This window comes from Rhea americana, unplaced genomic scaffold, assembly GCF_003343005.1.
Source record: "Rhea americana isolate MKP2758 unplaced genomic scaffold, rheAme1 scaffold_35, whole genome shotgun sequence".
Lineage (NCBI taxonomy): Eukaryota > Metazoa > Chordata > Aves > Rheiformes > Rheidae > Rhea > Rhea americana.
Window position 1 is genome coordinate 4014574 of NW_028186479.1, and position 27887 is coordinate 4042460.

Below are 27887 nucleotides of genomic sequence, written 5' to 3' on the forward strand. Positions count from 1 at the left end.
TCTCTGAACACCATTTGGTGCCTCCACCAAGGCCACCGCTGCAGAAGAGCCAGGGAAATTTGCTAAAACAGAGTCACTCCTGAGGTGAGATCTTTTTTATCACACCTAGCCCCGAGTGAGTTGTCATAACTATGTTATAAAACCATAAAATAAGTTTATAATAGGAAATGTGTCATATCCATAGCTAGGGCAAACTGACTGCAACGCTGCATGGTAGAGGCTGATACATCCAGAGCTGTCCACAGGGTTTCTCTGCAYTGTGATGACCACATTTCAGAGAGAGCATGTGCTCTGCAGTGAAGAAAAACGCACRTGAAAAATATCAATATATAGTATACTCTCAGTCTCAGCATCTTCATGGCTTTCATTTTTCTCACTTATCCATACATGTTAATTCAACAGTGATTTTTATTCAAGTGCATATACGTTTACAGATGTTCCTGCATGTGTGTTCAACCAGCAAACTCACATGTTACAGACAAAAAAATGCCAAAAAATTAGAGAATTCCTCACCACAATGTGCAATGTTAGGGTCGACAAGATACAGCTGGAGGCAATGCAAGAGCTGCTGTTGCAGTAACACAAYGGAGGCACCTAAAACGCGAAAAACACTGGAGGGAAGGAGCTGCCCCAAACTAGCCGATCCCTTTTATCTCTTTCCGCTGCTCATTTCTTTGGGAATTTTTTTTCAGCCCTGCCATCCGTGGACCTATTTATGAGGGATTTGGCTGCGCCCCGCCGCAGCGGTTCTTACCAGCTGAGCCGCTGGGCAGAACGCAGAGCGATGACAAAAACAGGCTGGGTTTTGCCAGAGATGTCAGCCTGCTCGGAAAGCATTTTGCACTTGATTGCCTTTTGTTGAAATATTTTTTGCATTTTTGTTAAAATATATTTCTGCAAGCCTCAGAGGAAGTTTCATGCGGACAAACCTAAGAGCAGTGAAGAGCATTTTTAGCAGGAAGCAAGGCTTGGGGTYGGTCTGTGTTTTAATCCTCTCATAGCTAAAAAATATACATATATACATATATGTATATAGAGAGAAAGATTTAAACTTTGAAATCCCATGTTAAAAACGCACCTTGGTGGCAGACCAGGCTTGTCGAATTTCCACGCACGGGGCCGCTGGAAGCGCTCGACCCACAAGCACGACGAGCTGGAAGGGGAGCGCGCGGCCAGCTCCGCRGCAGCAGCCGCTGCCAGGCGCTTCCCACCACCCGGGCTGGCCCCGATTTTTGGCTAACGCTGAGTGATTTCCACTCATTACCGAGCGCGCGGGACAGCAGACGACAGAGCTCAGCCCATGTCACTTGTCTTTGCCTATGCCCCTCAGAAAGCACCCCTCCTTTTTGTCCCCCATATGGCAAACCAAAGTCTCATTTTTGGGGGGAACTATGAAGGAATCAGCAAAAAAAAAAAAAAAAAAAAAAAAAAAAAAACCCACTGCAAGCCATGCAAAGCCTCACAGTGACTTCCCTGAACTCTGAGCAGTGCCTCTCGCTGCCTGTTCAATCTTTTCTCAGGTTATCCACCCTCTTCCAAGCCCGCAGGTTTCCAGCTTGCCAGGGGCAYAGAGGCACCCAAAATCTCACAGAAATACAACTCCTTTGAAAAAAATCCATGTAGAGCCCTTTGCTTAATAAATATTGGTTAACGTTTTTGTCACCCGTTGGTGGGTTGTTTCAGGAGCAACGTCCTCCTGCTCTTTCCTGCTTCCCGAGATCCCTTCTCCAGGGTGTCTTTATCAAAGGGAGAGGAAAAAAAAAAAAAAAAAAAACCTTTTGAAGAAGCAATAACCCACACTCAGTTTCAGATTATAAAACCAGAGTTACGATGTATTTCCGTCGTTGCAAGGCAACCGCGTGCCCCAGGGCGAGGGCGGTTTAATGCGATGGCTCCGTGAACACCGTGAGCTTGTGCTCCTGGATGTGCCGCAGTAAGATCTGCCCACGCCTCTCCAGGGTCTGAAGCAAAGGTTTCAGGCCTTCGGAGCCGCCCTGGCTTTCCCAAAACTCCCGGTCCACGTACAGGGACTGCAGGAGCACGTTTTGCAAACAGCCTGACTTGAGCATGGCCACGGCTGTCTCCGGGAAGCTGAAACAGAAAATGAGAAAAGAAAGAAAGAAAAGAGTTATCCCAGTAAAGCCAGGTCGGGAGGAGAGCAGCCGCAGGGTGGCCRGAGCAAAGGCCGCCTTCGTCCCTTCCCTGTCTTCGGGCTTGGATTYGTTTCTTCTTTGCACAGTACGGCAGTCGTGCTGGAAATGGGCATTTTGCTTGGACGTGAGCAGTAATATCCGAAGCTGCTCTGTGCCCAGGCAGATGAGCCTGCCACAAAGAGCCTCGCACATAAACTTCCACTTGCAACGCGCACGCGGGACAGCTTAATTAGGAGTGGATCCAAATGAGTGCCAGATCAATGGGCCGATAGCACGTCAAATACCTGCCAGGTAATGGTGCAAGAAATGCTGAAATGCCTGATGATTTGTTATTTTTGCACAGTCACCAATGAGAGGAAACAAAATAAGACCCGGGGCTTTGGAGACCGCCATCAGCCATGCTGRTGTGCGATACGTCCAGCTGCTTGAGCAGGACGCGCAAGCACGCGCAGGCTGATTCTTCCCTCTTCCCAGCTTTGCAGCACTGGGGCTCCAATCTACTCCCTTTCGCTGTGGCATCAGCCCCGATCTGCAGAACCAGGAGCAGGTGGACACGTGCGAYGGGGTCGTGAGCTCGCGCGCCTGCACTGCCTCGAAGGGGAGATGGTTCAGCCACCCCGGGACGCTGCGCCGAAGGGACGGGGACAAAATAAATGCGGGCAAATGCAGCTCTCCCGTGCATGCAAGCGGCGCCTCCCAGTGCTAATGCTCCTGGCCAAGGCTCGGCCGCTGCGTGGGGGGCACACGCAGGGGACGGCAGAGCGGCGCCGGGCAGGACCCGGCCGGTGCCCTCACCTCTCTATGCCTTGCAGCAGCCTGAAGTTGAGCTTTGCCTCCGGGTGCTGAGGCCGACCCGCGTTGTCGATGAACACCAGGCGGGACGGCRCGCTCCTCCGGACCTGGCAGCGGAGACGAGAAAGAGAAGTTCACATATCATGGGGAGCGATGGCTTTTTGGGGAGGGTTTTTTTGGTACTGGTGGTGGGTTTTTTTGATGCATGGGATTTTTCTGAGAGCGCCTGGGGCTTGGCAGCAGCTGCACTGCCCTTGCTGCTGGGTCTGAACAAAAAGCGGGAGCCGCCGGCTCCCATTTTTATGGGGATTATTAGTGTCTAGGGAAAACACTCATCAGCAGTCCACCGCTCGTTCTCACGGTGGGAAAAGACTCCTATCATTTGGGCGATGGGCTGGTGATCCTCGCAGCATGATGCTGACGATACACTGGCTCCACCGGGCACCCCAGTCGCATGTAGCCCCTSGGGTCTCACCCAAGGGAGATAATTTTGCCCTGCTTGCCGCCCCAAGCAGGCCCCAGGGGAAGGGAGGGTGGCGCGGCATGAAGGCTGGGGTGCTCTACCAGGATGTGGACCAAGGCCAGCTCCGCGGGGTTTCGGCACTTGTCGCGGAGCATTTCCTCCAYGCAGGGCTCCGACGGCTCCGGCTGAAATCCGCAGCAGTAGCGGTCCAGGCGGTCGTGCACCTGTAGGAGACACGTGGGGACCTGAGCAGCCACCGGAGCTTGGGGCAGGGCTCTCACGTTGCACATGGAACGTCTCTTGAGCAGAAGAAAATGAAAAAATTTCTAAGAAACCTCACTAGTCATTAAATGAAAAGCTGCTTAGTGAGTGAGCGAGGGGTAGGGAAGCATTCAGAAGCTTAGCTGATTTGCAAAAGCACTCTGGCTTGGAGAAGAGACTTGCAAAGATCACAGTGACAGGCTTTCCTGCTAGGCTTCGGACACCTGCTGCTTGCAGTATTTCCACACTTGGTATTTGTATGGATTGATCATGCTTCCAGCTGAAACCAAGGAGAGAAGTATACAACAGTGAATGTAAGAAAAAAAGGGGGGGGGGAATAGGAAAGAAAAAGGGAAAGAAAAGAGAAAAGTAAAGAAAAGAAAAACAAAAACAGGGGAATCTAATTTTTGAAACCACAAAGAGACTTTTCTCAGGCTGAATCTTGGTTCACTAGATGATGGTTTCAGCTAGCTCCATTTTCATATATGCTGTTTCATCCATCCTTACCAGTAATCTAATTGTTCACACCAAAAAGAGGAGTAATGGAAAAGGATCAGTAAGAGAAAAATCAATTTATGCTTTCTATAGAGCATGCATGATACTTAAGTTAGGCCATGARAACTTGTTTTAACTACATTTACATTTAATTATTTGCAGGCACTGTGAAACCTTCTTGTTGCTGAGGCTGTCAGGCGAAATGCAAGCGCTGTCCTTTTCCCGCACCACAGCCCTGCAGAAATGCTGGTGCTGCTTGGAAGCTCTCTGTATTTCAGGGGTTAGCGGGTGGGTAACAGCACTGCCTGCCTGTCCTCGCTCCTTCCCATGCATCAGCCACTGCTAGTGACTCTTGAACTTGAAAATCTTTGAATTTACCGAGTGAGAGGGTGTGATTTAGTTTATTCCTCCTGCTTTTGGATCCAGAGTTATTGGTATCCCTGCCAGGAACGACCAGTAATACAGGCATTTGCTACTGGAAGGAACACAGGTTTAGCTCAGTTGGTTAGAGCGTGGTGCTGCTAATGCCAAGGTYGTGGGTTCAATCCCCGCAGGGGCTACGGTGAGGRTTGGACTAGATGACCTGCAGAGGTCCCTTCCGACCTTACCATTCCATGATYCTATGAGACAGAGACATCTGGCAGTAACTAAAATATCGGACCTTGATATCCAAAGCCTAAGGGCTGCCTCTTCCCCTGTGGAGACCCATGRAAGAGGGGGAAAGGTTCACCCCAGAGATTGTTACAAATTTCCAGGAAATGCAAGCATTTCAAAGCTGTGCTTGGGTGTTTCAAAGCAACACCCAGCAGMGGCGGTCAGCTGCTTGGGAAGCGAGATGACCCTTGATGGGAGAGCCCTGGTGAAACTACTGCCAACCAAGCCCTGCTTTGAACGTCTGCTGGTGGCGTCTCATCCTCGCAGCATGTGTTGCTGAAAAAAAGTCTTCTGGCTCTGGTACCCGGCTTTGCATTGCTGTTAATTTTGCCACTGTTGCTGGCTAAAAGACGAGCGCAGCTGCTAATGCAGGACTTTGCACCCACCAATGCCAGAGCAGAGCCCCTCCCCCCCATCCACACTGTGTACCTGCTTGCTCCAGCCCCCTTGCACAGCACTTCCACCCACCCCTGCGGGGGAAAGGAGGGGAGCCCGCTTTAAAACAAGGCTCATTAAGACCCAACTTTAATGACCCTGCCTCAATAGCCATTAAGCTTTGTCAGCTTTGTCAGAAGAAGCCGCTGGATCTTCTCTGTGGGGCAGATGGGCAACTCTCCTCTCTCAGACACCCTTCACCGTGGCTGTTTGTAAGAGCTGCCACAGCTGAGTACGGAGTGTGGACTCACCACCTACAGCTCCGACAGCCTGTTTGGACCATTGCAGAAAAAAATATATATATATATATATATGTGTGTGTGTGTGTGTGTATATATATATATATATATATGCATATGTATATGCATGTATACATGTATATAAAAATAAAAATACGCACACACAAACATATATATATATTTATGTCCTGCAGACGTATTATGCTTTCCTGACACAGGCCCAGCCTGGCAAAGGTGAGACAAATTCCCCAAGAGGGAGAGACTTTGGCCAATCTTGGGTGAGGCTGCGAAGCTGCCCAGTTGCAGTGCAAAGGCTCACTCACTTGCTTTAGGTTCTTTCGTTATTACTACAGGCCCAGGAACTGCAATTCAGGGTGCACAGAAGCTCCTGCACCTCTCGGTAGGGCTGGAGCAGGTCTGGAGTGAGCTTGGGGCCATCCATAGGTGACAAATGAACGGGAGCCAAGTGACCCATGGAGGCCTACTATTCATCTCACGCTGATTAATTAGCAGAATTTACTAATTATAGCAGGGCTGTGCTTTGTGAAAGAGCTCAGGCTGAACCCCAAACACTAACCAAGCACTGGAGAAAAYGTTGCAGGAAACACAAAGTTTGATTTCCCTGCCCATTATATTCATAACTCTTTCAGAAGCAGGATTAACCCTCATTAGAATTCCTTAACAAATCCCTTTATTTCCTGATATCTAAAAAAGCAATCAAGTCAATATTTCTCCTCTGGTAAACCCAACAGTTAAAGTACTAGTGTCTTTTGATAGAAAAAACATTGAAYTGAAACAAAACATCACACTTCTTCCATGCATTTCCTTTGTCTTGGTATTGCAAAACTCAGCACAGCAGTTTTTCTGACCCACCACGTTGTTTTCCATCATTGCAGAATTAATAGACTCTACAGAGCATAAAGAAGATCTGAGATGATTTACGGAGACCTCATATGCACTCATGTAGCAGGAAGGTGGAAATTCTGCATATTCACAGAGGAACTGTACAGAAACCCATGGCTGGTATGGGATGTTGTTACAGGTCTCCACCTTTTTGCCCTGGTTCCCAATGAAATAGCCTGACTCCTTCCTGCAGAAAACTCAAGATTATGGACATCTGAAGACCCTAAACTGCAACCTGAGACACACTGCAGGGGAAGGAGATGTTGTGATAATGGTGATGTGGTTATGGCAATAAGTCAAGACTTCCATAGCACCACTTAGACGTTTGACAACACTCATGCCAATGGGAGGCAGGGAATAGCTGGCTGAAGGGCATCACAGAAACAAGGAAGAGATGGGGTGCAGCCTGCACAGAGCAGGGCAGTGCAGGCATCAGCTGCAGAACCCAACCCGATGCCTTGAACGAGCTTCCGTTCTCCTATTCCAGAGAGGGGAGGGAAACAATTCCTTTATTAACTACAAGAACTGTTAACTCAGCAGCAGGCTGGCGCTGGCTTCTGGAAACACAGGGCACAAGCTCAGTGCCTAGCTACCCGTGCTACAGAAATAATCCTCTGCTTCTATTACTTTATGTTAACATATCCACATATGTAGACTGTTTTTTCATCCTTTCCTCCTCTTTTCTGAGGGTGGAGCCCCAGTGTGACCATTAAAAAACAACCCTGCCATGGGTGGTTCATGTGCCAGCCACTCTGTGCACCCAACTGGCTACACAACAACTGCTTCCTCCCACCCACAGAGATGTGAGCGTTCATCCACTGTTGTGGGGCTGTTTTGAGGAAACATCTTATACCTTATCAGAGGTATAAGATGGAGGCAGAATCTGGTGTTCAATATGAGTTCCCAGAAGATGGATTATCTAATTGTTGAGGTGTTGAGAGCATCTCTGATGTGTTGACCAATTCCTCCTCCCCATGACTCTCCCTATGTCATTTATATTCATTTATGTTCATCAGAGCCAGATCGGCTTTAATGAATGGTACAATAGATCTTGCTGCTATAAAAAAAAAAGATATGTGGCACACCATCTTCCAACCAGTGAGCTCAAAGGTCATTATAAGCATCACCAATTTAAGCCTTTCTTCACACAGTGGAATAAGGCAATATCCTATGGACAGGAAAAACAAAGCCCTCAACCAGGGTCCCAGAGACTAACTGGGACTAGAACCAGTTCTCCCAGTGCCAAAACCTACTTCTCCCAACTTCCAGCTAGAAAGGAAGCACTGGAAATTACAATACAAAACTGCATAAAGTCAAATCTACCATAGTCAAGAGGCAATTGGACCCAGCTGGACCATGAAATCCTGAAGACTGAGGACTGAAACCTGCAAAGTAGTTAGGGAGTCAAAAAGGTAATGAAACTCCAAATGATTCTTTTTGTCTTTCTGCCAGGTGTAAAGAGAAAGAAGGGAAGAACTAGGCTTTCCCTTGTACAAAGCTGACAAGAAAGCGTTCAGTAGACATCATTTGTGATTACTAAAGTTTGCAAGTAAGACACCAAAAGGTCTGGCTAACCTGCATCATTGAAAATACGTGGGAGCTGGGGGGAAAGCCATGTGAGCCCCGGCTGGGTGGTGAGTCGCCAAGGCTCGGAGAGCAGGTCTGAACTGAGGGAGACAGAGCTCATTCAGGAGCCCAAAGGGCAGAAAACCCTATAGCTATTAAAACAGAATCTGGATTAAGTCCTGAGTTTTCTGCATTCCTCATCTATCAGCAAACAACTCTGAAAGGCCCTGGGAGGAAAAAAAAGGGGTTGTATATTCATCCTGTGGCAGAACAGAAAAGAGAATTATGTGACTATGCAATTATAGGCTTCATCCTAATGCATATGCACAAGAGGGGCAGGTTTCCTGAGCAGTCGCTGTTTCGGGGGTTTTGATCCTCCTGGGACCTCAGTTCTGCAAACTTTCAAGGCGAGGATGCTTGGAAGGAAAGTGTTGAGACAATATCAGACTCCAGCCCAAATCATTCTTGGCTCTGTGAAACTGTGCAGCAATCTTTGGATCAAAAAGCTTTTAGCCTACGAGATAGGATTTGAAGGACAGAAGAGGCACATAAGCAGGTCACAGAGGGGAGAGGATGGCAGCGTTACCGGGACCCATGTGAAGCTCAGCTGCCCCAGAGCCCCCATCCAGCCAGGCTAGGAGCTTCTAAGCCCTGATGTGGCTTGTTGCRGTTTCCACAAGGAAAACTTTCCTTCCATGGGATGTGGGAGAAAAGGAACAAGTTATCCAAAGAGTGGAGGACTAGACAAGGCACCTTCATACTCTCTTTCTTCACCTTGGTGGGACAGGCTTTGCCTGGCGGTCTTGGAAGGCATTTTTGAAACTTTCTGCTTACTCTTTGCCTGTATCTTTTGAAGGATGGCAAGTCAAGGCTGTTGGGGTGTGGGGAGGAAGATGGTTCTGCACTTTGTTTTAGTTTGGATTAGTACTTTATTTTGTCTGGCTGGTTTTCACAGGCAATTAATTTTGTGGCTGATTCTCATTTCCACTAAAGAAGTGGAATTTCCACTGTGAAGGCCCTCTGCAGCCTACTGGAAAGAGGCTGTAATTTAGGGGGTGCACCAGGAGATGACACTGCAGAAGGATTTTGGAGTTAACGTGCCAATACTTTTGGTTCTTTTTAAAATCATGGACAAAACCAGTAGCTGCTTCTTTTCAACAGGGTTCTGAATTTTTCCTGTGGTATAACTTTGCAATGAGGGGTTTGCCTCCATAGACAGACTGGATTCAGTCTTGGCTGGACATAATTCAGCTGCCCTGAAACGTAATGGGAATTTTGCACTCGACAACAGTAGGAGCGGGACGGTGACCAAATTATTTTAACCTCTTATGTTTTAATGGGATTCCAACGCATTTACCACAGATTTGGACTGGGCTCCCAGCCAGCGGAGCAAGGAAAAGAGCAAGCAAAAGCATGTTGTTAAGCCAAGTCAAAGACAGCAGCGGTATTTGAAATGACTGCCCGACCCAAAGTAAAAAATCGGTACCTCGGAGCCGAACGCCGCCACCGTTGCCCGACGGCAGCCAACCGAACCTTTCGGGTCCCACTGAGCAAATAACCATGCCCACAGTAAGCTTTGCGCTCCCTCCGGGAAATTATTCTTGGCAGCAAATCTTTCTGCCTGTGCTGAAGGGCCGGGACACCGCTTGGAGGCACGGGCTGAGTTTAGGACAGCGGAGCGGTCTCTGTGCGGAGTGGGGGGCGGATGGCKCCGCTGGCGACTGGGGAGGGATCTGCAGCCCCTGTGTGCTCAGGGACCTACCAATAGTAGGGGTATTTCCTTATGGCAAAGACTAACAGAAATTAGTAAAGGACGAGCTGAACTTTAGGACACTCTAGCAGAAAATAATAAAGATTTCRATGCCTGGCTCAGAGCTGTACGGGAGGGTTCGAAATTCACAGCTTCTCATTCTCCGTTAAGTACTGTGGGACGCTAAAGCCACTTCTGAAAGATGATATTTCATGTCTATAATAACCTGCTGACTTTGTGGCTTTTTACCTTTATGTCACTTTTCCACATGGGAGGATCCCATTGGAGCTATTGAGAAATCCTGYGGATTGCTCCTTGATTTATCATTTCACTATTTTAACCCTCTGGAGTAAAAGTCTCCTAAACCCCAATCCTGTTCCCTGGGGACTCAGTGTTCCCATTGCACTCGCTGGGCCTTTTGCCTGGGGGAGGACGGGAAGGGGGTGGTTAATATCTCATTTGCTGGCTGGTGCAGAGCACGGCCAGCGGTCGTGGTGCCTTTGCTTTGCTTCCGCCCCACAAAAAGTCATGAGAACACACATTTCAACAGTTTTTTTTTTTTCTCCCATCTTTTTCCGTTGTCCTTTCAGGTAGTTTCCCCACATATGTTCTCCCTAACAAGCAAAATTATAGCCCTGAGGTGTCTAAATGTGCTTTCTGCCACAGAAACCACTGCTGCCTCCTCACAGTTGCCCCTTAATAAATCGTAATTCTCTGTTYGTGACACTGTAGTAATCCCTCGTAGCAGTAGGGTATGATTTTCCAGACAGAAGATTAAGCACTCCTAATCTCAAAGAGGAGGAGAAAGACACTAYGGTATAAAGGGGAAAGGATCCCGATTCCTTACACTAGCGCCACATCGGTGGAGTAAAAGTGTCAACCCAACCCAAGCTGCTTGCAGAATATTTTGTCCTTAAACAAGGAGGTCCCGCTCCAATGTTGCCAGGCCCACGAGCGGCAGCTCTAGCATGGGAGAAGGGGCCGTGCGAGGATAAAGCTCAGCTGCAAGAGAGCAGGCTCGGAGGAGCCGTGTCCGAAACCTGCTTGYGATCCCCCATCAGCGCCTGAGCACAGACCTCACCTGGGCCAAGCTGCGTCTGCACAACACTCCCCTGCTCCATGTAATGTTAAGAGAGAACAAAATCTCCATCTCCACTACCAAGTCAGCAATTATTAAAGCCAAAGCCTCCRGGAAATTAGCATCTCTGTGCATAAAAGGAAAGATATTTTTGTTTCAAGACAACCTACTTAAAAAAAAAAATTGGACTTGTKCCTGCTTGTGCTGTGCTGAGAGATGGAGGAAAGCTTTCAAATGATAAAGCTTTTATTTTTATTATTATCATTATTGTTAGAGAGGTTTTGTCTAGGCTTGAAGCCCAGAGAATTTGTGAAATGGCGACTTCCCTCGGGCTGAGACTGAAAGCTGAGCAGAAAAATTAAGTCGCCTCCCTTCTTTGCAGCGTTTTCGTCTAGTGGKGACCTGCAAAGAGAGGCACAAGCCCCTGCCTGCCAGCCCACGGTGCCAAGGGCCGATGGGCCCCGCTCCAGCCTCCCTGGTGCTCCTCACCTTCAGCTGATGTCCACCAGCATGGAAGATGAGTGCAAAAGGCTGTTGAAGCAGCTGCCTAAAAAGCTGCYGGAACGACAGCAGTGAGCCGCATCAGGTGTGCCCAACTACCGGGGCGCGGGGCAAGGAGCAGCCTGTCGCCTTGCCCTGCCTGCTGCCTGCAGTGAGCGCAAGGAGCGTTTGTGAGGACTTTCTAGCTCTGTCTGTTCTGTTGGGTCCCTGGAAAAAGGCAAATGTGGGATGGAGAAATACACCTTACAAATACAAATTTCCCTGGGGAAATATACCTGGAGGGGTGCCGGAGGGGCTGCTGATAGCACCCGTGGCCAGGATGCTGCTCGGAGTAACATGTGTGGTTTTCCTGGACTTTTGGGGACTTTGCCAGGATGCAGAGTGACAGTTGTGGGGCCCGAGGCCACCTGTGCACTGGCAGAAGAGGAGCCAGACCCCACAGCAATGTATCTCACCCTAATTGACCTGCTGGGACCCTCAGGGTCAGGCGGRTAACTCAACACCCCGTGACGTCCGGCGACCTTCAGTGGTGATGCCTTTAGCTACACTCAAACAATGCAGTTTTGCTCTTCCCAAAAGCATTTCCCGGCAGATCAAATTCTGCATGAGGAGTATTAATACTGGCCCTTGGCTTTGATGAGCAGCTCTCCTTTTCTTTTTAAAAAAAAAAACAATAGACAGCAACCGCCTTATGAAAGATGTTTTTGAGGACTCAGTCACTCGAGCTTCTCCGATGCCCGATCCTGGAGATGCTGAGCACCCACAAATCCCTCCAAACTCGTCCCTTTTGGGCTGCAGAGCCAAGGCAGGACAAACAGACCTCAGTGCTGGGCAGTGCGAAGAGCAGCGCTCGCTGCCTAAGTGCACAGAGGGTTTTTGTCATTGAGCCTCACAGTTGGCTGCAAGATGCCTTCCCAGGACGAACGCYGCGATGGTGAGCAAAAGAATCTCCTTCCCAAGGAAACCAAACTGCTCCCCAACATCTTGTGCCAGCAACTCCTCAGGACACATTTCGGGCCCCCGGTGCTTGGCCACGCTGGCGTAACACTGGCTGGGACGTGAGCAGCGAAGGACTGGCACCGCTGGACCAACTTCCCTGCTCTGCAGTGTGATCCTCTGCTTCAGGAGGACTTTGCTCTGCAAACAGCTGGTGTTTGGTAGTTTAGGACGCCTGCTGCTGCATCCCCCTGCTTGGGGTGAGCTGGAGGCTTCTGACCTGATCATCACCCACCTCTAGCAGAGCCCCCCTATACACACCAGGCCTGATGAGGCAGGTTTCTTGTTTTCTGGTCACCAGCTGTGAACTGACTAGTCAAAAAGCAGAATTAAAGAACCTGCCAGGCTGAAAAGCCGATGAGACAGGCAGGATCCGCAGCCTGCAGGCATGCTTGGCTCTCCYGGGAAATCAAATTATCTGGAAGGTTTTTGCTAATGATCTTGGCAGGTAACAGGATGGACATTAGGCTGGTATAAATCACCATGGTGCCTTTGGCTTTGATGGATCACCATTGGTTAGACAGAGGATTGGGCTCTGAAATCCACTTTTTGCTGGCTTGCGGTGGCTTACCACAGCAGGGGCTTGGAGCCAGCAGAGCAGTGCCTGCAYCTCTGGGACAGGTCCCCAYCAAGGGCTRTTCCCATCTCTCCCAGGCTCAGGGGCCAGTCACAGCCCTGGATAGAGGGTGCAACCACCCACAGAAACCAGTAACCTCCAAAACCTGCTTTAACGCTAGGGAAAGGCAGGGTCGCTGTAACTGGAAGCTCATGCTCACTATGTGCCTGTGCCTGCAGACCTCTGTGGAGGCATCTGGCAGGGTTTTTTTAATTCTTAATCCTGCTTGTGACTGAGGGTCAGCACAGGTTCAGCTGAGTCATTCTGCATGAGATTCACCATCTGTGAGAGCGGGACGATCCTCCCTCCCCTCCTGCCCTCGCTATAGTCTTGCAAAAGGCAGAGCTGGTTTCACAGAGAAGGTTTCCAGAAAGAGCCAAGGACGTTTCTGGGAGCAAAAGAGAATMATTTTTTCCAACTCATGCCATTGAGCATTGTTCCCCCAGGTAATCACAGCTCATGCAATCCCACTGCCTCCATGTCTGGTGGTACCCGCCTGCCTGCTCCCCAACTTGCAACCTCCAAACCTGCTGGGGAGCCTCTGAGCTGCCGTTGACACAGGGTAGGGAGTTGTTGGCATTGAGCTCCTGTGAGCTGCAGGAAAAGAAGGCATTCAGGTAGGGGGAAGAGAAGAGGATCCAAAGGCAGAAATGGTACAGTGAAAGCCCTTATCAGAGATGCTTCATACGATCTCAGGTCAAGACAYGTATCTACTTTGCTGCTACCACTCGTGGGGCAAGTTGCCGGTGTCTGAGGATTGCCTGCCCTCCCCGGCTTCGTGGGGTTACGGACCTGCACGCAGGGGCGCGCCACGAGCTGCACGGCACACCTGGAGGACAGCCCTCCTTCTAGCAGCAGCCGTACCTGGAGGAGAAAATCGAAGAGCGCCAGCCGGCTCCACTCGGCGTGCTCAATGCYGAGGCAAGGCGCTCGCCCCGCCGCCGCCACCGCCGTGGAGGAGCCCGCTGTGCCGCAGCGCTGCCGCAGCAGGGCCTGGTACTGCACCCAGCCCAGCGCGAAGGAGTTCTGGTCGTTGTTGGCGTCCTCCAGGTGCTGGACGTCGGGCGCCCACCAGATGATGGGCCGTGGCGCRCCGTCCGTGTACCTGTAGGGCAGGAGGTGGCTGCCAAAGCGGCGGGCCACGGCGGGCAGGCTCCTGTTCAGCCCCAGGACTCTGTCCAGGTGGAAAGCCAGGACTTCGTAGAGGTCCCCRGGCCGTTTGATCAGGCCACAGAGCCCGTCGAGGCAGTCTCCGTCCAGGTCCGCCCGGGAAGCGCCCGGGGCAGCCCGAAGGCCAACCCGCAGTATTTGCCCGTGGCCTGGGATTCTGGTTTTGGCCACCACCTCGCCGTTGGCCAGCAGTTTCATCCTCTGCACGTCATCGGCGGAAAACCAAGGCAGGATCGTCTCTCCAAACCGCAGACTACCCTCCCACGGGGCACGGGGGGAATGGCCCGGCGTTTCCGGACACCTTCCCGYGGTCCGTAACCCTTTTCCCGGAGGGCGTGGGGAGGGCCCGGCTGCCCGCCTCCGGCCGGAGGGGACATCTCTGCTGGGCAGCCCGTCGTCCGCGCCGGGGAGAAAGGCTCCGGGCAGAGGGGAAGGTGGCCGCCCGGGCTGGACGTCGGGTTCGCGCTGGCCTCGGGGCGCGGGAGCGCTGGTAAGCCTGCCGCCCGGCGGGCGTCCTCTCTTCCCGGGAAGCGCGGGGGAAGAGGAAGGGGCTCCCGCCGCGCCGCGCCGCCTCCTCCCGCGGGGCCGCCGGTGGCTTGGCCCGCTCGGCTCCTCCGTGCCCGGGTTGCCGTGGGGCCAGGGGGGCTCCCGGCCGCGGGCGAAGCCTCCCGGCTGGGGGGCCGCCGCGTCCCGCCGGGGCCGGGGCGACGTCCCCGCCGGGGAGGGAACGGCCCCGTCGCCGCCGGGGAGCAGCGGGGGCAGGCGGGTGAGCGCCAGCAGGGCCAGGGCCAGCAGGAAGGCGAACGCAGCCGCCGGCGGGTGTTTCAGCCCCGTCCTTCGCCACGGTCGCTGGGCCTGCGGGGCGAGAAAGGCAGAGCTTTACGGGCGGCTGGAGCACCGGCCCCAGCCCAGCTCCCGCCGGAGCGCCTCACCTTTCCCGGTACCTCCGTGCCCACAGCGCTCTCATGCAAGTCCCCCCCTTCCCGCACCCACGTCCTGCCCCACGCCGCTGCGTCGCCTTGGCCCTGCTCTGCCCCACTCCGGCCAGACGTCTGCAGGCTTTACCCACCCGTCGGCTGAACTTGCAGACTGGCTCCTCGTTTTCATGCGCTATTGAACGCCCGGCGCGAAACCCAGAGCTGGACGGAGCGGCACGGTCCCGCAACCCGGCATCCAAAGCAGCCTCCTGCACGGGGAGCTGCCAAAAGCAACCTCGCTCGACCGCCAAACTTGGCAGTTTCTCCTCAAAGCAGTGCCACAAGCGCAGCCTCGACCCGCGCCCCTGCCTCCTCCTCTGGCAGAGCTCCCACCCAGCTCTCGCATCATCCCCGCGCGCCCACCGGCACCGCGCTGCCACCGAAAGGCCAGCACTATCTTACGGAGATGCAACGGGGCTGCGYGCAAGTCCCTGGCTCCCGCTGCCAGCGTGCAGCTGCTGGCAAAGTAATTCATTCCCAGCACAAGGGTTTGCTTGGCAGAGCAACGGCACCCGTCAAATTTAAAAAACRCTGAACCAGAAACAAAAAGTACTCTTGTTTCATCATCTTGGAAAAAAAAATAGAAAATGGTCCCGCTGCTCTTTGTTTTGCCGGGGGCTCCGGCTTGCTGTACGCTTTACCAAGCCAGCCAGCTCTGCAGCCTCTGCCCACCGCTACCTCGGATGCGGGAGGGAAGTTCGTAGAGTCAGGCCTCCTGAGGGCTTCACAGGGGCTTGTTCTGGCGCAAATCCATTTCTACCTCGCAGTGGGAATTGGGAAAAAAATCTGCACGAGTTGGTGCGCCTGCTGCAAGTTATTCTACACAGCTACCGCTCAAGTCACACAAACAAGCCTGGGGCTGAGGCAGAGCACTGCCTTCCGCTTCCCGTGCAAGAGGATCCTCATTAGACCGAGGATTTATAGAGCTGAAYAAGCTTTAAAGAAATAAGGGAACAGAAGAGGGAGTGTAAGGTGAATTACGATTTCAGATTTCTTCACATGGCTGCATGGCAAAGGCTACATTTACGTAGCGTCTTCTGCGTACTCAGCGGAAGTAGAGCAAAACAGACCAAACCCCTGGATGCGGATGCTATCGAGCTCCTGAGAGGGTTTTATCCGAAGGCCTAGAGCCACGGGCCGCCAGCGGTCCCCTCTCGGCTCTGCATGCAGCCAACCACCCCCATCCCTGCGCCTTTGGAAAACGCAGACGCGTGCCGAGATGTGGCCTCTCGCTATCTTTAAACCTACGAGGCTTCCTGCCCGCAGTGCGGGGAGGTGGTCCCCGGCGGATAGGCGTTCCCCCGGCGCAGAGGCACCCAGCCGGAGCCCGGCACCACCGGCAAAGCCCCCCACCAGGGCCTTGGTTTTATGCCTCTTCCAAAAACGCTACATCGTCCTTTAACATCAGCTGAGGCAGGCGAGCCGCAAAGTCGCCAAACTCCCTTCCAGCAACCACACGGGTTTTCCATAGACATCTCCCTCTCAAGGGCTAAGCTGATTTAAGGCAGCTTACAAGAGCTGGCGATGGCACGTTTGGAGCAACTAAGCTTTAGTGCTTGCATTTAATTATTGCTCATCTCAGAGCAGTGCAATCTRTATCTAGTGCAGCAGGATATACCTGCTGGCCAAAAGGTTTTTGCTCATGCTCGCCTTACACCAGCCTACTCACATTCAACTCCAACCCTTTTTTAGAGTGGTGTGGCAGAGGAAGGAAAAAAAAAAAACTCTTGGATTAAGCTAAATTGAGCAAAAAAGCAGCCCATAAACAATGTTGGACCCTGAGGCCCCTGCCCCAAATACACTGGCCTCTGGCTAGCCCAGCRAGAAGGAGAGGGACTACCTTCTCCCAGAAATTTCAGATGCTGCTRGGTAATTTTCAGAACTCTACCAGAAACAACTCAAATTTCAATACCTTCACTGCTTTTTGAGTTCCTTTCAAGCTCTAAAGTCAGACCTTGCACATCACCATTAACATTCATGACGGCATTTGAAGACTCAACCCCTTGTCTGGAAGGTACATGGAGCACTTGTCCATGCAGAGCAGTGAAGATATTGGTTTTAATTAAGAAAATTAGCACCCTTGCTATCCAAGGAGTTGCATGAACTTATATCAAGCATGCCCTTAGCCAGTTACTTCTCATCTGATGATGCAAACGTCGATAGTGGGTAATAAAAACGGGGAAGAAAGGAAGGGAGCACCCACACGTCGCATGGGAGCAGGTTCCCATCACGCACTAACTGCACGCGACAGCTCACAGCCTGGACAGGTYGCGGGCGCCCGGATTAATCGGTGCTGCCGAGAGGCACCACGCCGGTGCCGGGACCTCGCCTGCCGGCTGAGAGGCAGCGTTTCCCTCGGGCCGCCGAGCTGCCGCGGCCCGTGCGGAGGGCCATCTCCTCTGCTGGGAGTCCYGGCTGCCCGGTGCGATGCTTTGGGGCCTGCCGGGGGGACCACTGCTTTCGCTCCCCCTTGAAGGGTCAGACCAAAAGAAGAAGCTATTCCAGAGTGACTGCGGGCAGGATCACTAAAGCGTGGTGTTAATTGCCCGCGGCATCACAGTACGTGGTTTAATTATTGCCTTAGGCACCGTTTCTGAGCAGGGCATCAGTATGACGGGACCGTACCCATTTTTGTTAAACCCCTAAAATAACCACTGGCTTGTTGCAGGCTCGCCCCGGGCATAGTTACGTGCGAGCAGCGCAGCCGACAAAAAGGCTGGCACGCGAGAGCCGTGCTCGATCATTTGGGGAACGGTGGAAATACTGCAGGAAAGTCCCGTGCGAGCCACGGGACGGACAGCAGCGCCCGCACAGGGAGCCGAAGGGGTGCAACGATTGCCATTTTCTTAATGTCAAGCCTGTTTACAGACCAAGCGGTTGAAGCATCGCTCGTGTCCAAGAGCACTCTGTCTTTCTGTCAGCAAGCTCCGCTCTGGGCACCGGGAGCTGGAGCGTCATTTCTTTCCCACATCGAGCTTAAAACCACACGTTGTGAATCTGGGCCAGAGCCCTTCCAATTTCCCTTTTACAGATTTTTTTTTCAGGGAATCAAGTTTTCCTTGCCACATCAACAATAAAAAGAAAAAAGAAAGTGCAAGTACAGCCGTCATGTTATTTCTGGCAGTCACTATTGCAAATTTAATAACAATCTAGATGATATAACGTTGCAGGATAGTGTTGTATTTACAAGCTCAGGGTAAATACTTTTCCAAAGAGACTTTCTTTGAGCCCGTGCTGTAAAAAACGCTCCAGTTTAAGCTATGGCTACAGTTCAATCTGAAATGAAAACCATACATACAGCTCTGCTTTGCCAGTTTGACAGCCTGACAGTACAGCGTGTCTTCTCTGGAAATTGGGTACATTTCCCAGCAGGCAAGCTACAAGCAAAAACCCATAGAAAGGCTTAAGAGAAGCACTGCTTTTTCCAAAATGTCAATAAGCAAACAATATCTAGTYTTGCTCATCAGATGGAAATACTGGGCTCCTGGAGGCATGGTAAGGAGCAGCCTGGCTGCTCAGGGATAAAACTTTCTAAGTGCAGTTCAGGGGATGTAATCCTTGACATTTTATTACCAAGGCACTCGAACCTTGGCAGACTTAGAAGCAGAGAAGTCTGTTTGCAATTTCTTTTCAAAGTGTATCAAAGTGGCTGTATTGATCTTGAAGGAGGAAAAAAAAAAAACAACTTTGTTATTCAGAAGTGTAAGGAGCAGCCTTAAAACTGGATGGGACGGGATGCGATGGGATCAAGTAGCTGCAGAAAGTTGGGTCCCCTGAGCTCCCCCAGCTCGTTGGACTGGGCCGCCTGGCCGGGCGCAGCAGGTGCGAGGACAGACGGACATGCGCGGCACGGGCACCCAGGGGCGGCCTTTCCTCCTGCCACGGCCCCGAGAGGCAGCACCAACCCTCCTCCCCCGCCACCCAACCCCAGGCTTCTTGTCGAGCCGTAGCTGTGTCGAACGCCCGCTTTTCGTTCACGTCGGCAAGGGAACAAAATCGTTTCTCTCGCAGAGCGATTGCGAGAGAAGACGAGCGCAAAGAAAGCCTTGGCACAACCTGTCGTCCGCGAGTCGAGCGCTTAAGTGCCTCCCTATATCATTCTGCTCCGAGAGATGGATGGCTCGCAGAGAGGGAATTTGCTTAAGACAGCTATTAAATTAAGACTGTCAGAAGCAAAGGCAGCCCTGGCTGGAAACCCGAGCGCTGGGCTTACGAAGCACGGGGTAACGCGCGACCGCCGGCCCTGCCGGCGGGCTCAGAGCCAGGCGACGCAGACCGTGGCCAGGCTGCGGCACCGCTGCTCCGCGGGCGCTGGGGAGCCTGCCGGGGCGGGCAAGGGGCAGCCCTTCGGGCTGGCTCGGCCGCGGTTCTCTGCCTCTTCACCACTCCCCCTTTCCCCTTACGRACCCACTACTACTGCACTGCATGACTTGCTAACGCGGACACAGCCAGTGCCTCCTGCCCCGTCACCAACAGAGGTTGGAAAAACCATTCATCTATATTTATGGGGCACAAAACCAGGTAAACATCTGGTCCCACGACCCCCAGCTTGCAAGGTGAGGCTCCAACCTGAATGCAGCAATCCTACTTAGCTCTGCAGATTTCCTCCCACGTGTGTTTGCTGGGGTGAAGCCTGGGAGCATCTCTCTGTAGCAATTTTCCAAGGATATTCGTACAGTGACAGTCCCATTCAGAGACCACAACCATACTGTATGTAGGCACTAGACAGAGAAAGCCTATAAACCTTGTAAAAGTGAGTCCCAGCAAACCTAACATCTGTCGAAGTCCAGGACAGAGGAAACTGAGATATTGTCACATGTTTTTGGTTCTTTCCTTACAAATGGAGTGAGCAAAATACCTCTTGACTGGCATGTAAGTCTTCTCATGAGTTTACCCCAAAYCAAACCAGAAAACAATGGAGTTCAAGTGACCAGGCTGAAACTTTAAGACATGCTGTACTTTGCTAAATTTTGGACTGTCTGCAAAGCTTCTGCCTTGAGGAGCCAATTGATAGGYTAATCGCGAGACAAGCCTATTCTGTGCTGTTGTAACACAACGCTGCAGCAACAGCATAAAAAGTAGTGTTGATACTGTCCACGCTGCGCACTGACTGTAAAAGGACAGTGCCAAAGTATTTCTCTTAATTTCTAAAATAATGTTGCCTGCACCCCAGATTCAGTACTGCTGTTCTTCAGGAGGCCCCTCACGCTGGAGGTACTTCTCTGCCCAGACATAGGCTGTGCACTGGCTCTTCTCACACACTCCTTTTTTTTTCAAAAGACCATTTCAAACAAAATCTTCAGTCACTGTTGGAAATAGCTCTGCATTAGCAAGAAAATCCAAGCAAATGTACCTATCAGTGCCATTCCCTGTTGAGCTGACCAGTTCCAGCTGCCTTATAGGTCAAACACGTATGAGCTGTTTGTGCCCCCAGAATGAAGGAGAGGATTTTATTGTGGCCTTAATATGAAGAAACAATTCATTTGGTACTGACAGGCTGAAACATGGGCTCRTAAAACACCCAGTGAGCAGCCTTCAAGAGTGACAGCATTAACCAGCGTGACTTGCTAAAGGAGGACGGGGATACTGCTGCCCAGTTGAGTGCTCCACAAAGGAGCTGCACTCCCCAGCCTTTGCAACGCATTTGCACAGTCAYCTCTGATGCAAAGGATTTTGCTAGCTATCCCTGCCTAAACAGAGCACAGAGGGCCAACAGATCAGATTTTCTCTGGAGAAAGGAAGGTTTTCCTTTGGTGACGAGGATCAGGTTAGAGATCATTTAGGAAAATTTGACATCCATAAGCCTCTAGGCCCTGACCGGATGAAGCCATGAGTGCTGAGAGAGTTGACAGAGGCCATTTCTAGGCCACTCTCAATCATCTTTGAAAGGACATGGAGAACAGGAGGGATGCCTGAGGACTGGAAGAAGGCTAATGTCACTCTCATCTTCAAAAAGGGCAAGAAAGAGGACCCAGGGACCTACAGGCTGGTCAGTCTCATCTCAGACCTTGGAAAAGTGATGGAGCTGCTCATCCTGGATGCCTAAATCGCTAAGCATTTGAGGATAAAAAGGTGATCAGCAGTTATCAGCATGGATTCACCAAGGRGAAATCATGCTTAGTGAACCTGGAGGTCTTCTACAATGGGGTGACTGGTAGGTGAGGGGAGAGCAGTGGATGTTGTCTACCGTGACTTCAGCAAGGCTTTGGACGCTGTCTCCCAGAACATCCTCATAGGCAAGCTCGGGAGGTGTGGGATAGGTGAGTGGACAGTGAGGTGGATTAAGAACTGGCTGAATAGCAGACCTCAGGGGGTCGTCATCAGTGGTGCAGAGCCTAGTTGGAGGCCCCCAGGGCTCAGTTCTGGATCCAGTCTTGTTCAACTTATTCGTCAGTGCCCCAGATGAARGGACAGTGTGCACCCTCAGCAAGCTGGCTGATGATAGAAAACTGAGAGGTGTGGCTGAGACACCAGAGGGCTGTGCTGCCATTCAGAGAGACCTGGACAGGCTGGAGAGTTGGGCAGAGAGGAACCTCATGAGGTTCAACAAAGGGAAGTGCAAAGTCCTTCACCTAGGAGGGAAAAGTTCCATTCACCAGTACAGGCTGGGGGCTGACTGGTTGGAAAGCAGCTCTGTGGAGAAGGACCTGGGGTCGTGGTGGACTGCAGGCTGACCATGAGCCAGCAATGTGCCCCTGTGGCCAAGAAGGTCAAGGGCATCCTGGGCTGTATCAGGAAAAGCGTTGCCTGCTGGTTGAGGGAGGTTACTCTTCCCCTCCACTCAGCCCTGGTGAGGCCACATATGGAGTGCTACGTCCAATTCTGGGCTCCCCAGTACAAGAGAGACACTGGAGCAAGTCCAGCATAGGGCTACAAAGATAATTAAGGGCTGGAGCATCTCCCCTGTGAGGAATGGCTGTGAGAGCCAGGCCTGTTCAGGCTAGAGAAGACTGAGGGAGGATCTTATCATTGCRTATAAGTATCTGAAGGGAGGATGTCAAGAGGATGGGGCCAGACTGTCCTCAGTGGTGCCCAGCAACAGGACAAGAGGCAGCAGGTACGAACTGAAACGTAAGAAATTCCATCAGAATGTGAGGAAAAACTTCTTCACTGCRAGTGTAACAGAGCACTGGCACAGGTTGCCCAGAGAGGTTGTGGATCCTCCTTCCTTGGAGATACTCAAAGCTTGCCTGGGTGCGATCCTGTGCAACATGCTCCTGCTTGAGGTAACCCTGCTTGAGCAGGCGGTTGGACTAGATGATCTCTGGGGATCCCTTCCAACCTCATCTGTTCTGTAACTATGTGATTTCTTGTAGCTGTTACAGCTTTGAGTTGGCAGTCCACCCAAGTCCAACAAAGAATAAGGCAGATGCCCAGTTCTGATTTAGAATAAAGGTATTTAAGTACATGCATGGAGAAACACAATCAATTCTTGCTCTAAAACATCCCAAATGTCCTGTTCAGTGCCTTTATCACGAAGGAGGTGCAGTGCACTGCCATTGAGCCTGTGGGTGACGCTGATATGTGGGGTACAGCTGAAAGGGTCAAGGGCCAAGCTGCCACTCAGAGGGACCTGGAGAGGACAAATGACATGTCCTGCCCCTGGGACAGACTAACACCCTGCAGGGTACAGGCTGAGACTTGCTCTTCCTGCAGTGACAGTGTCCTTGCTCATAAATCGTGCTATTTTCAYTGGGAAAAATGAAAGTTTCATAATTCTCCTCACCCTTACTGCATAAATCTTTTCAGTCTGTAGGAAGTTAATATTCAGCTCTGTGATTGATGGAAAGGGCATTGTTCATCCCAATGCTATGTACGTTGTAACTCAAAACCCATAGATTCAATCCCAGAAGTCAGCATGCTGCACTTCAAAAATAAACAGTCTGCTGGACACCATACTGATTTGGCTTAAAGCAAGCTAAAAGCTTTCAGATGCCTCATCCTTCTCCTACCCAAATTCATAGTCAGCATCTTTATTATGGACTCTTGCACTTAGCTAGGTTTTCTACTTCTTAGAGAGACACTTTCTGAAAGACTGCTGGTTGTCCTTGAGGAAACATCACAAGACACACTGGAGTGCAGGCTACAGAAGGGCAAGGTGCTCCAAATGCCTGGCCACTCCTGGAGGGGTGTCTTGAGAGCAGAATTGCTCTGTGCCCAAACAGAAGAGCTTTAAGTACAGCCCAAGATGCAGGGGCAGTAGAGTCCATCCCATCCTGTTAGGCAGCTCTGCACACCCTCTCCATGCAGATCATCCTGAACTTACTGCTGTGCTTGTGGTTGTCTTGGATGCGGTCTAGACACAAGCCCTGGGAAGTCCATGTTTGATTTGAGTGCATCACATTTAAGCTGCTGTACACRTTTAGGAGCTATTTCAGAAAATATCTCTTTCTAGGCTAACCGGGGGGGGATGGTGCTTACAGTGTCTACCAGACCCTGCGGTATGGTGTCAGACCAGCTCAGGGAGTTATATTGCTTCCTAGCAACTCAGTAACGGAAGAAATGACATGTCCTACTGTCATGGGCATGGATCAAGATGGATCAAAGGGCACAGGCTACTCACTGGAGTCAATCTCACACCCTAGTACTCCGCAGTTTGGCTGATGACTGTATCTGCCTGCATGATAGCAGGGCCACGTAAGGGCTGCTTGACCTCTGCGGCAACTTGACTACCACACAGAGAACAATTTGCAGAGGCCACTGCGCTCACTCCTGCACTCCTCCCCTTGTCCTGCAGGTTCCCATCAGGTCCCTTTCTCCCTCTCCTCTTCCTAGTTTCCCTGTCAGTCTGTTGCTCTCAAGTCAAGATCTTTCCAGATTACCTTTCACATCTGTGTGGGTGAAAAAGCAGCAAGGGGCCCCTTCCTCAGCACAGCACATGTGGCTTCCCTTTGTGCAACATCTGCGTCCCAGGTGGCCGTTCATTCTGAACAGCATCGCCTTTGTTTGCAAGGAGCTGCAGAGGGTGCTTTGGAAGACAGCAAAAGCCTGCAGATCACGTGCTGGAGTTACTTTCTCATCCTGCACATAAACAGCTTCAACAAGTCTGTTTTTTCTCTTGGTGAGAAACAATAYGTTCCCCCCCTCAAGACCCTCAGGAATCAAAAGTCATGGTCCTCAATGGTTCATTTCAAACTGTGACAAGTGACATTGTGCCATTTTTGCAGGATGCCCAAAACCTGGTGAAGTATCAAGCATTGAGGAACTTGGGAGCCAGGGCAGATTCCCTTCCTTGCAGAGTTCCTGGTCCTGAATAGTCTCTTTGTGCTTCCCCTGCGTTGCTCACCAGCTTTAAACTCAGCATCTCTAGTGGGGCTGCATTAGTTCAACCTCTTTACGCTTAACAGCAGCAAGGAGCAGAAGTATCAGAAAGCTACTACATTTTTTTTCCTGCAAAGCATTTTTGGCTATGTGGAACATGGAGAATTGTACATTAAAATCAAATCATATTTTACTTCTTTGTTTGCTCTTGATGAGTTTGCTAATCCTTCYGATGAATGCTTGAAAAACTGCTAAGACTCTCCCGAACAGTTTGGCACCTGATCCAGTAAGGCGGTGGTTTTATTTGTGCTATTGGAGGGAGGGGGTGCATTTTTTGTTTAGTTTGGGGAGGGGGAATTTTGATCCGCTTATATTCGGTTTTCATTTCTCACCCGCAGATTAGCACCAGAAAACAGGAGCACTTGTTCAGGGTCCAGCAGGGTTTTGCAGAACTCACTCCAGCAGCTACCCACAGCTGAGGGGCAACCTCAGATTCCCTTGAATGCATTTCAGCAGAGATTGCACAAGTTGGCTGATTCAGTTTCCCTTAACTTGCTTTAGGGTTTTTTGGTTTTTTTTTCTTCCTGGAGAGCAAGAAAGTGCATTCATGGGATTCCAGAGTGCTCCAGCTGGGAAGGGAGGGCAGCAGGACAGCAGTGCTTTTCATCATTGGAGGCTTTATTGAAAACAGACAGATTTGTCTGTACTTGCTCTACCCTGAATTTCAGAAAGGTAACTCCATCTTCCTCAGCTTAATCCATTCCTCTACTCCTTAAAAAGGGAAAGAAACTGCTCACCACCTGGCTCTGGCTGCCTCCTGCGTCCCTCCGACCCAGACCTGGGCAAAGTTTCACAGGAGCAACCCTCAAGCCCACCTTTCCTTCTCCTAATGAATCCCACTGGGCAAACGAATGGAGCAAACACAGTGAGAGCACTGGTGTAGCCCTGCTCTAGGGGGGCTTTTTCTTCCAGGCAAGGCAAATAGCTGCAGGCAAGCCAGAATTATTGAATATTTGAAACCGAAGGGATAATTAAAGCATTGGGTGTCTATGCTAGGATATTAATAAAGTGCAATCAGTTCCTCTTCTTTATAATACTTCATACTAAAGGAATGACAGAATAGTTGGAAATTAATGTCTGGTAAAGTTTAAAACCAGAAGAAAGAAGATGTTTCTTTAATGCAGTCATCCTGTGGTGCTCACTGCTCCAGGAGATCAGAGCGCCATAAAGAGCATCTGGATCATAAAAGCAGCGAGCTGGAGCTGCGTGATCAGTGCTAATGTTTGTGGTATTTACAGGAGGMGCTGGGGGCAGCGATGCTTTCAGCTGGCAAAGTCAGCCTGAAGTCCCAACGCCAGCCTCTCACGGCCCCCGAAAATCACGGCACGTTCGCAGCCCAGGCACACCACCAGCCCGTGCCGCCTGCGCTCCCGGCAGCTYGGCCGGCCCTCGTCTCGCTGCGCTTCTAAGCCGAAACCACGTAAAATAAACACTTCTTGGATGCTGAGGGAAACCCAATGGCAGACGGCTTCCAGGTCCCTGCCCGTGCTGCAATAACCATCACCAAGCCCTGCCCGGGGCTGGGGGAGCGTGGCGGTGCCGGTCCCCCTGGGGACGGCGCCGCCACCTCCCGACCCGGCCCCAAAGCAGCCCGGCCGCGGTGCCTCTGCTTTCTGCAGCCGGTCCTTGGGATTTTTGAAAGAAGAAAAAGATAGCCTGAGGATTTTACTCAGAGTTTTATTGCAAATGATGCAACAAGACAAGCCATTTGGAGCCCAGCCTGGGACTGATACTCTCAGCTGTCACTGGCCTGACCACAGCTGAACGACGTGCRGACCAGACCCAGAAATCAAAGCAATCGATTGAGGAACTCGCAAAGAAGAGACAACTGCAGAACCAGACCTTCGCTTGTGAAGGAAAAATGGAAATCCAGATAAAAAACAAATCCGCTGCTCTCCCAGTGGAGACCACACCAGGCACCTGGCACATGCAATGCTCTTCAGAGGGCTTCGTAGTCAGGGCTCATGCAGAAAACCCTCATTGCAGGTGAAAGGCTGCTGCTGGGAGAGACAGCTTGTTTTTTGGGTGACAGGGTGGGGTGGCACTTCCCGTCCCAAAACAGGTGCCACAACCCTCTGCTTTCCTTTTTTCCCTGCTGCTGGATTTCATTAGTTAAGAAACACAAAATAGCCYGTGCAAACTGCAGGATGGAAGCAATAAACTGAAACGTCAGCGTGGCAAGGCCAAACTGCTCGTTAGCACAAGGAGCCCGAGGCGCCTAGAGGGATGGGGCGCTCCGGCTACGCGAGCCGCTCCGACGCACGACCGCGCTCGCCAGGACTCGGAAACGCTCAGCCGCCCGGGCGACAGCAGAGCGCCCGGCTTTGGCGGCAGCACCAGGAACCACCTTAGCTCACTCAGCGTGCGAATATTAGGTCTCTGCTCAGACGGGCAACCGTCCACCAGCTTTCCTGCCTCGAGAGCACACGGCTTTGCTGAGCTTTCGGTCTCCGGGGGTTTTGCCCTCACTTTTGGCATGAAACCCAGAGGCAGTGGTGGCAGACGGGAGCCGACGAGCCGCCCTTTCCCGCGGCATCCAGCCTCCCCAAGGYCGCGCGCGCCCAAGCCGGGCGTCCCGGCTCGCCGAGGTGCTGCTACCTTCCCTGGCGCTGCCAAATTCATCGCATTCGATTCGCTCTAACAAAATAGTTAAACCTGCTTCCTCGGCTTCGACCCTCCTCGTTGAAGAGGAGATTTGCCAGGCGGAAAGCCTCTCCCTGGCCCGCAGGGCTGCCTCGAGCGACGGCGCTCAGAGGCGTCGGGTCTCCGAGGGCCTCTACGGTGGTCTTTGCCCACCCCAGGTGCTGCAACGGGCGGCCCCGGACCGGAGCAGACTCGCGGCTCGCTCGCCCCGAGMGGACGGTGCCTCCGAGCGGACCCGGTGCCTCTTCCCCAGCGCCGAAACCCCTCAGTCCTACCATGCCTCCTCTCGTCCTGCAGCYACCCGCCTCGGCCGCCGCCGGTCCTCTCCTCTCGCCGGCGGGAGCCGCCTGCGGGGCTCCGACACGAAACCAGAACCCCTTGTTGAAACTCCTTCAGTCAAGGAGCCTCCTCCCGCTGCGCTGCTAACTGCAGGCGTGCAGCCGGGGCTCCCCAGCGCCGAGGGGTCTCCTCGCCGCGCCGCGCCGGGCTCCCGGCTCGTTCCTCCCCACGCCGGGGAAGGAGGACACGCTCCAAACTTCAGCTGCGAGTTTTYGAAGCGTGCCGCAGCCCGGAGCCACCTCCCCGCGGGGAGGGCAGAGGAGCCGAGAGGCTGGGAAAGGGGGGAACGGCCCTTCGGAGAGTCTCGTTTTCACAATAAGAGCCTGCGGCGCCGCTTTTTTTAAGTGCCGAGGGCTGACTCGAGCCAGGGGACGCAGGTGGAGGGGACGGGAAACACGGCGGCTCCCCCCCCCCCCCCCCGCCGAGCCCCCGGGGGCCGCGCTCGCCCCCGAGGGAAAGCCCTCGGCCGCTTTCCGGCAGGACTGCTTTTCCGTTCAACGGGGGGGCGCGACGAGCAGCGGCGTCACGCCGGCCC

The 27887-nt window shown here is 52.0% G+C and overlaps 1 protein-coding gene across 1 annotated transcript; it reads right to left on the minus strand.

The window, feature by feature from the left end:
- Nucleotides 1–378: 378 nt before the first annotated feature.
- Nucleotides 379–27602, minus strand: GASK1A (golgi associated kinase 1A). The gene is made up of 5 exons (XM_085311826.1): nucleotides 27289–27602; nucleotides 13767–14927; nucleotides 3510–3632; nucleotides 2949–3052; nucleotides 379–2091 (listed from the first exon to the last, which is right to left on the minus strand). The coding sequence occupies exons 1-5, from the start codon at nucleotides 27289–27291 to the stop codon at nucleotides 1881–1883; spliced, it is 1602 nt and encodes a 533-aa protein (XP_085167952.1). The 5' UTR covers nucleotides 27292–27602; the 3' UTR covers nucleotides 379–1880.
- Between the last annotated feature and the right edge of the window lie 285 nt (nucleotides 27603–27887).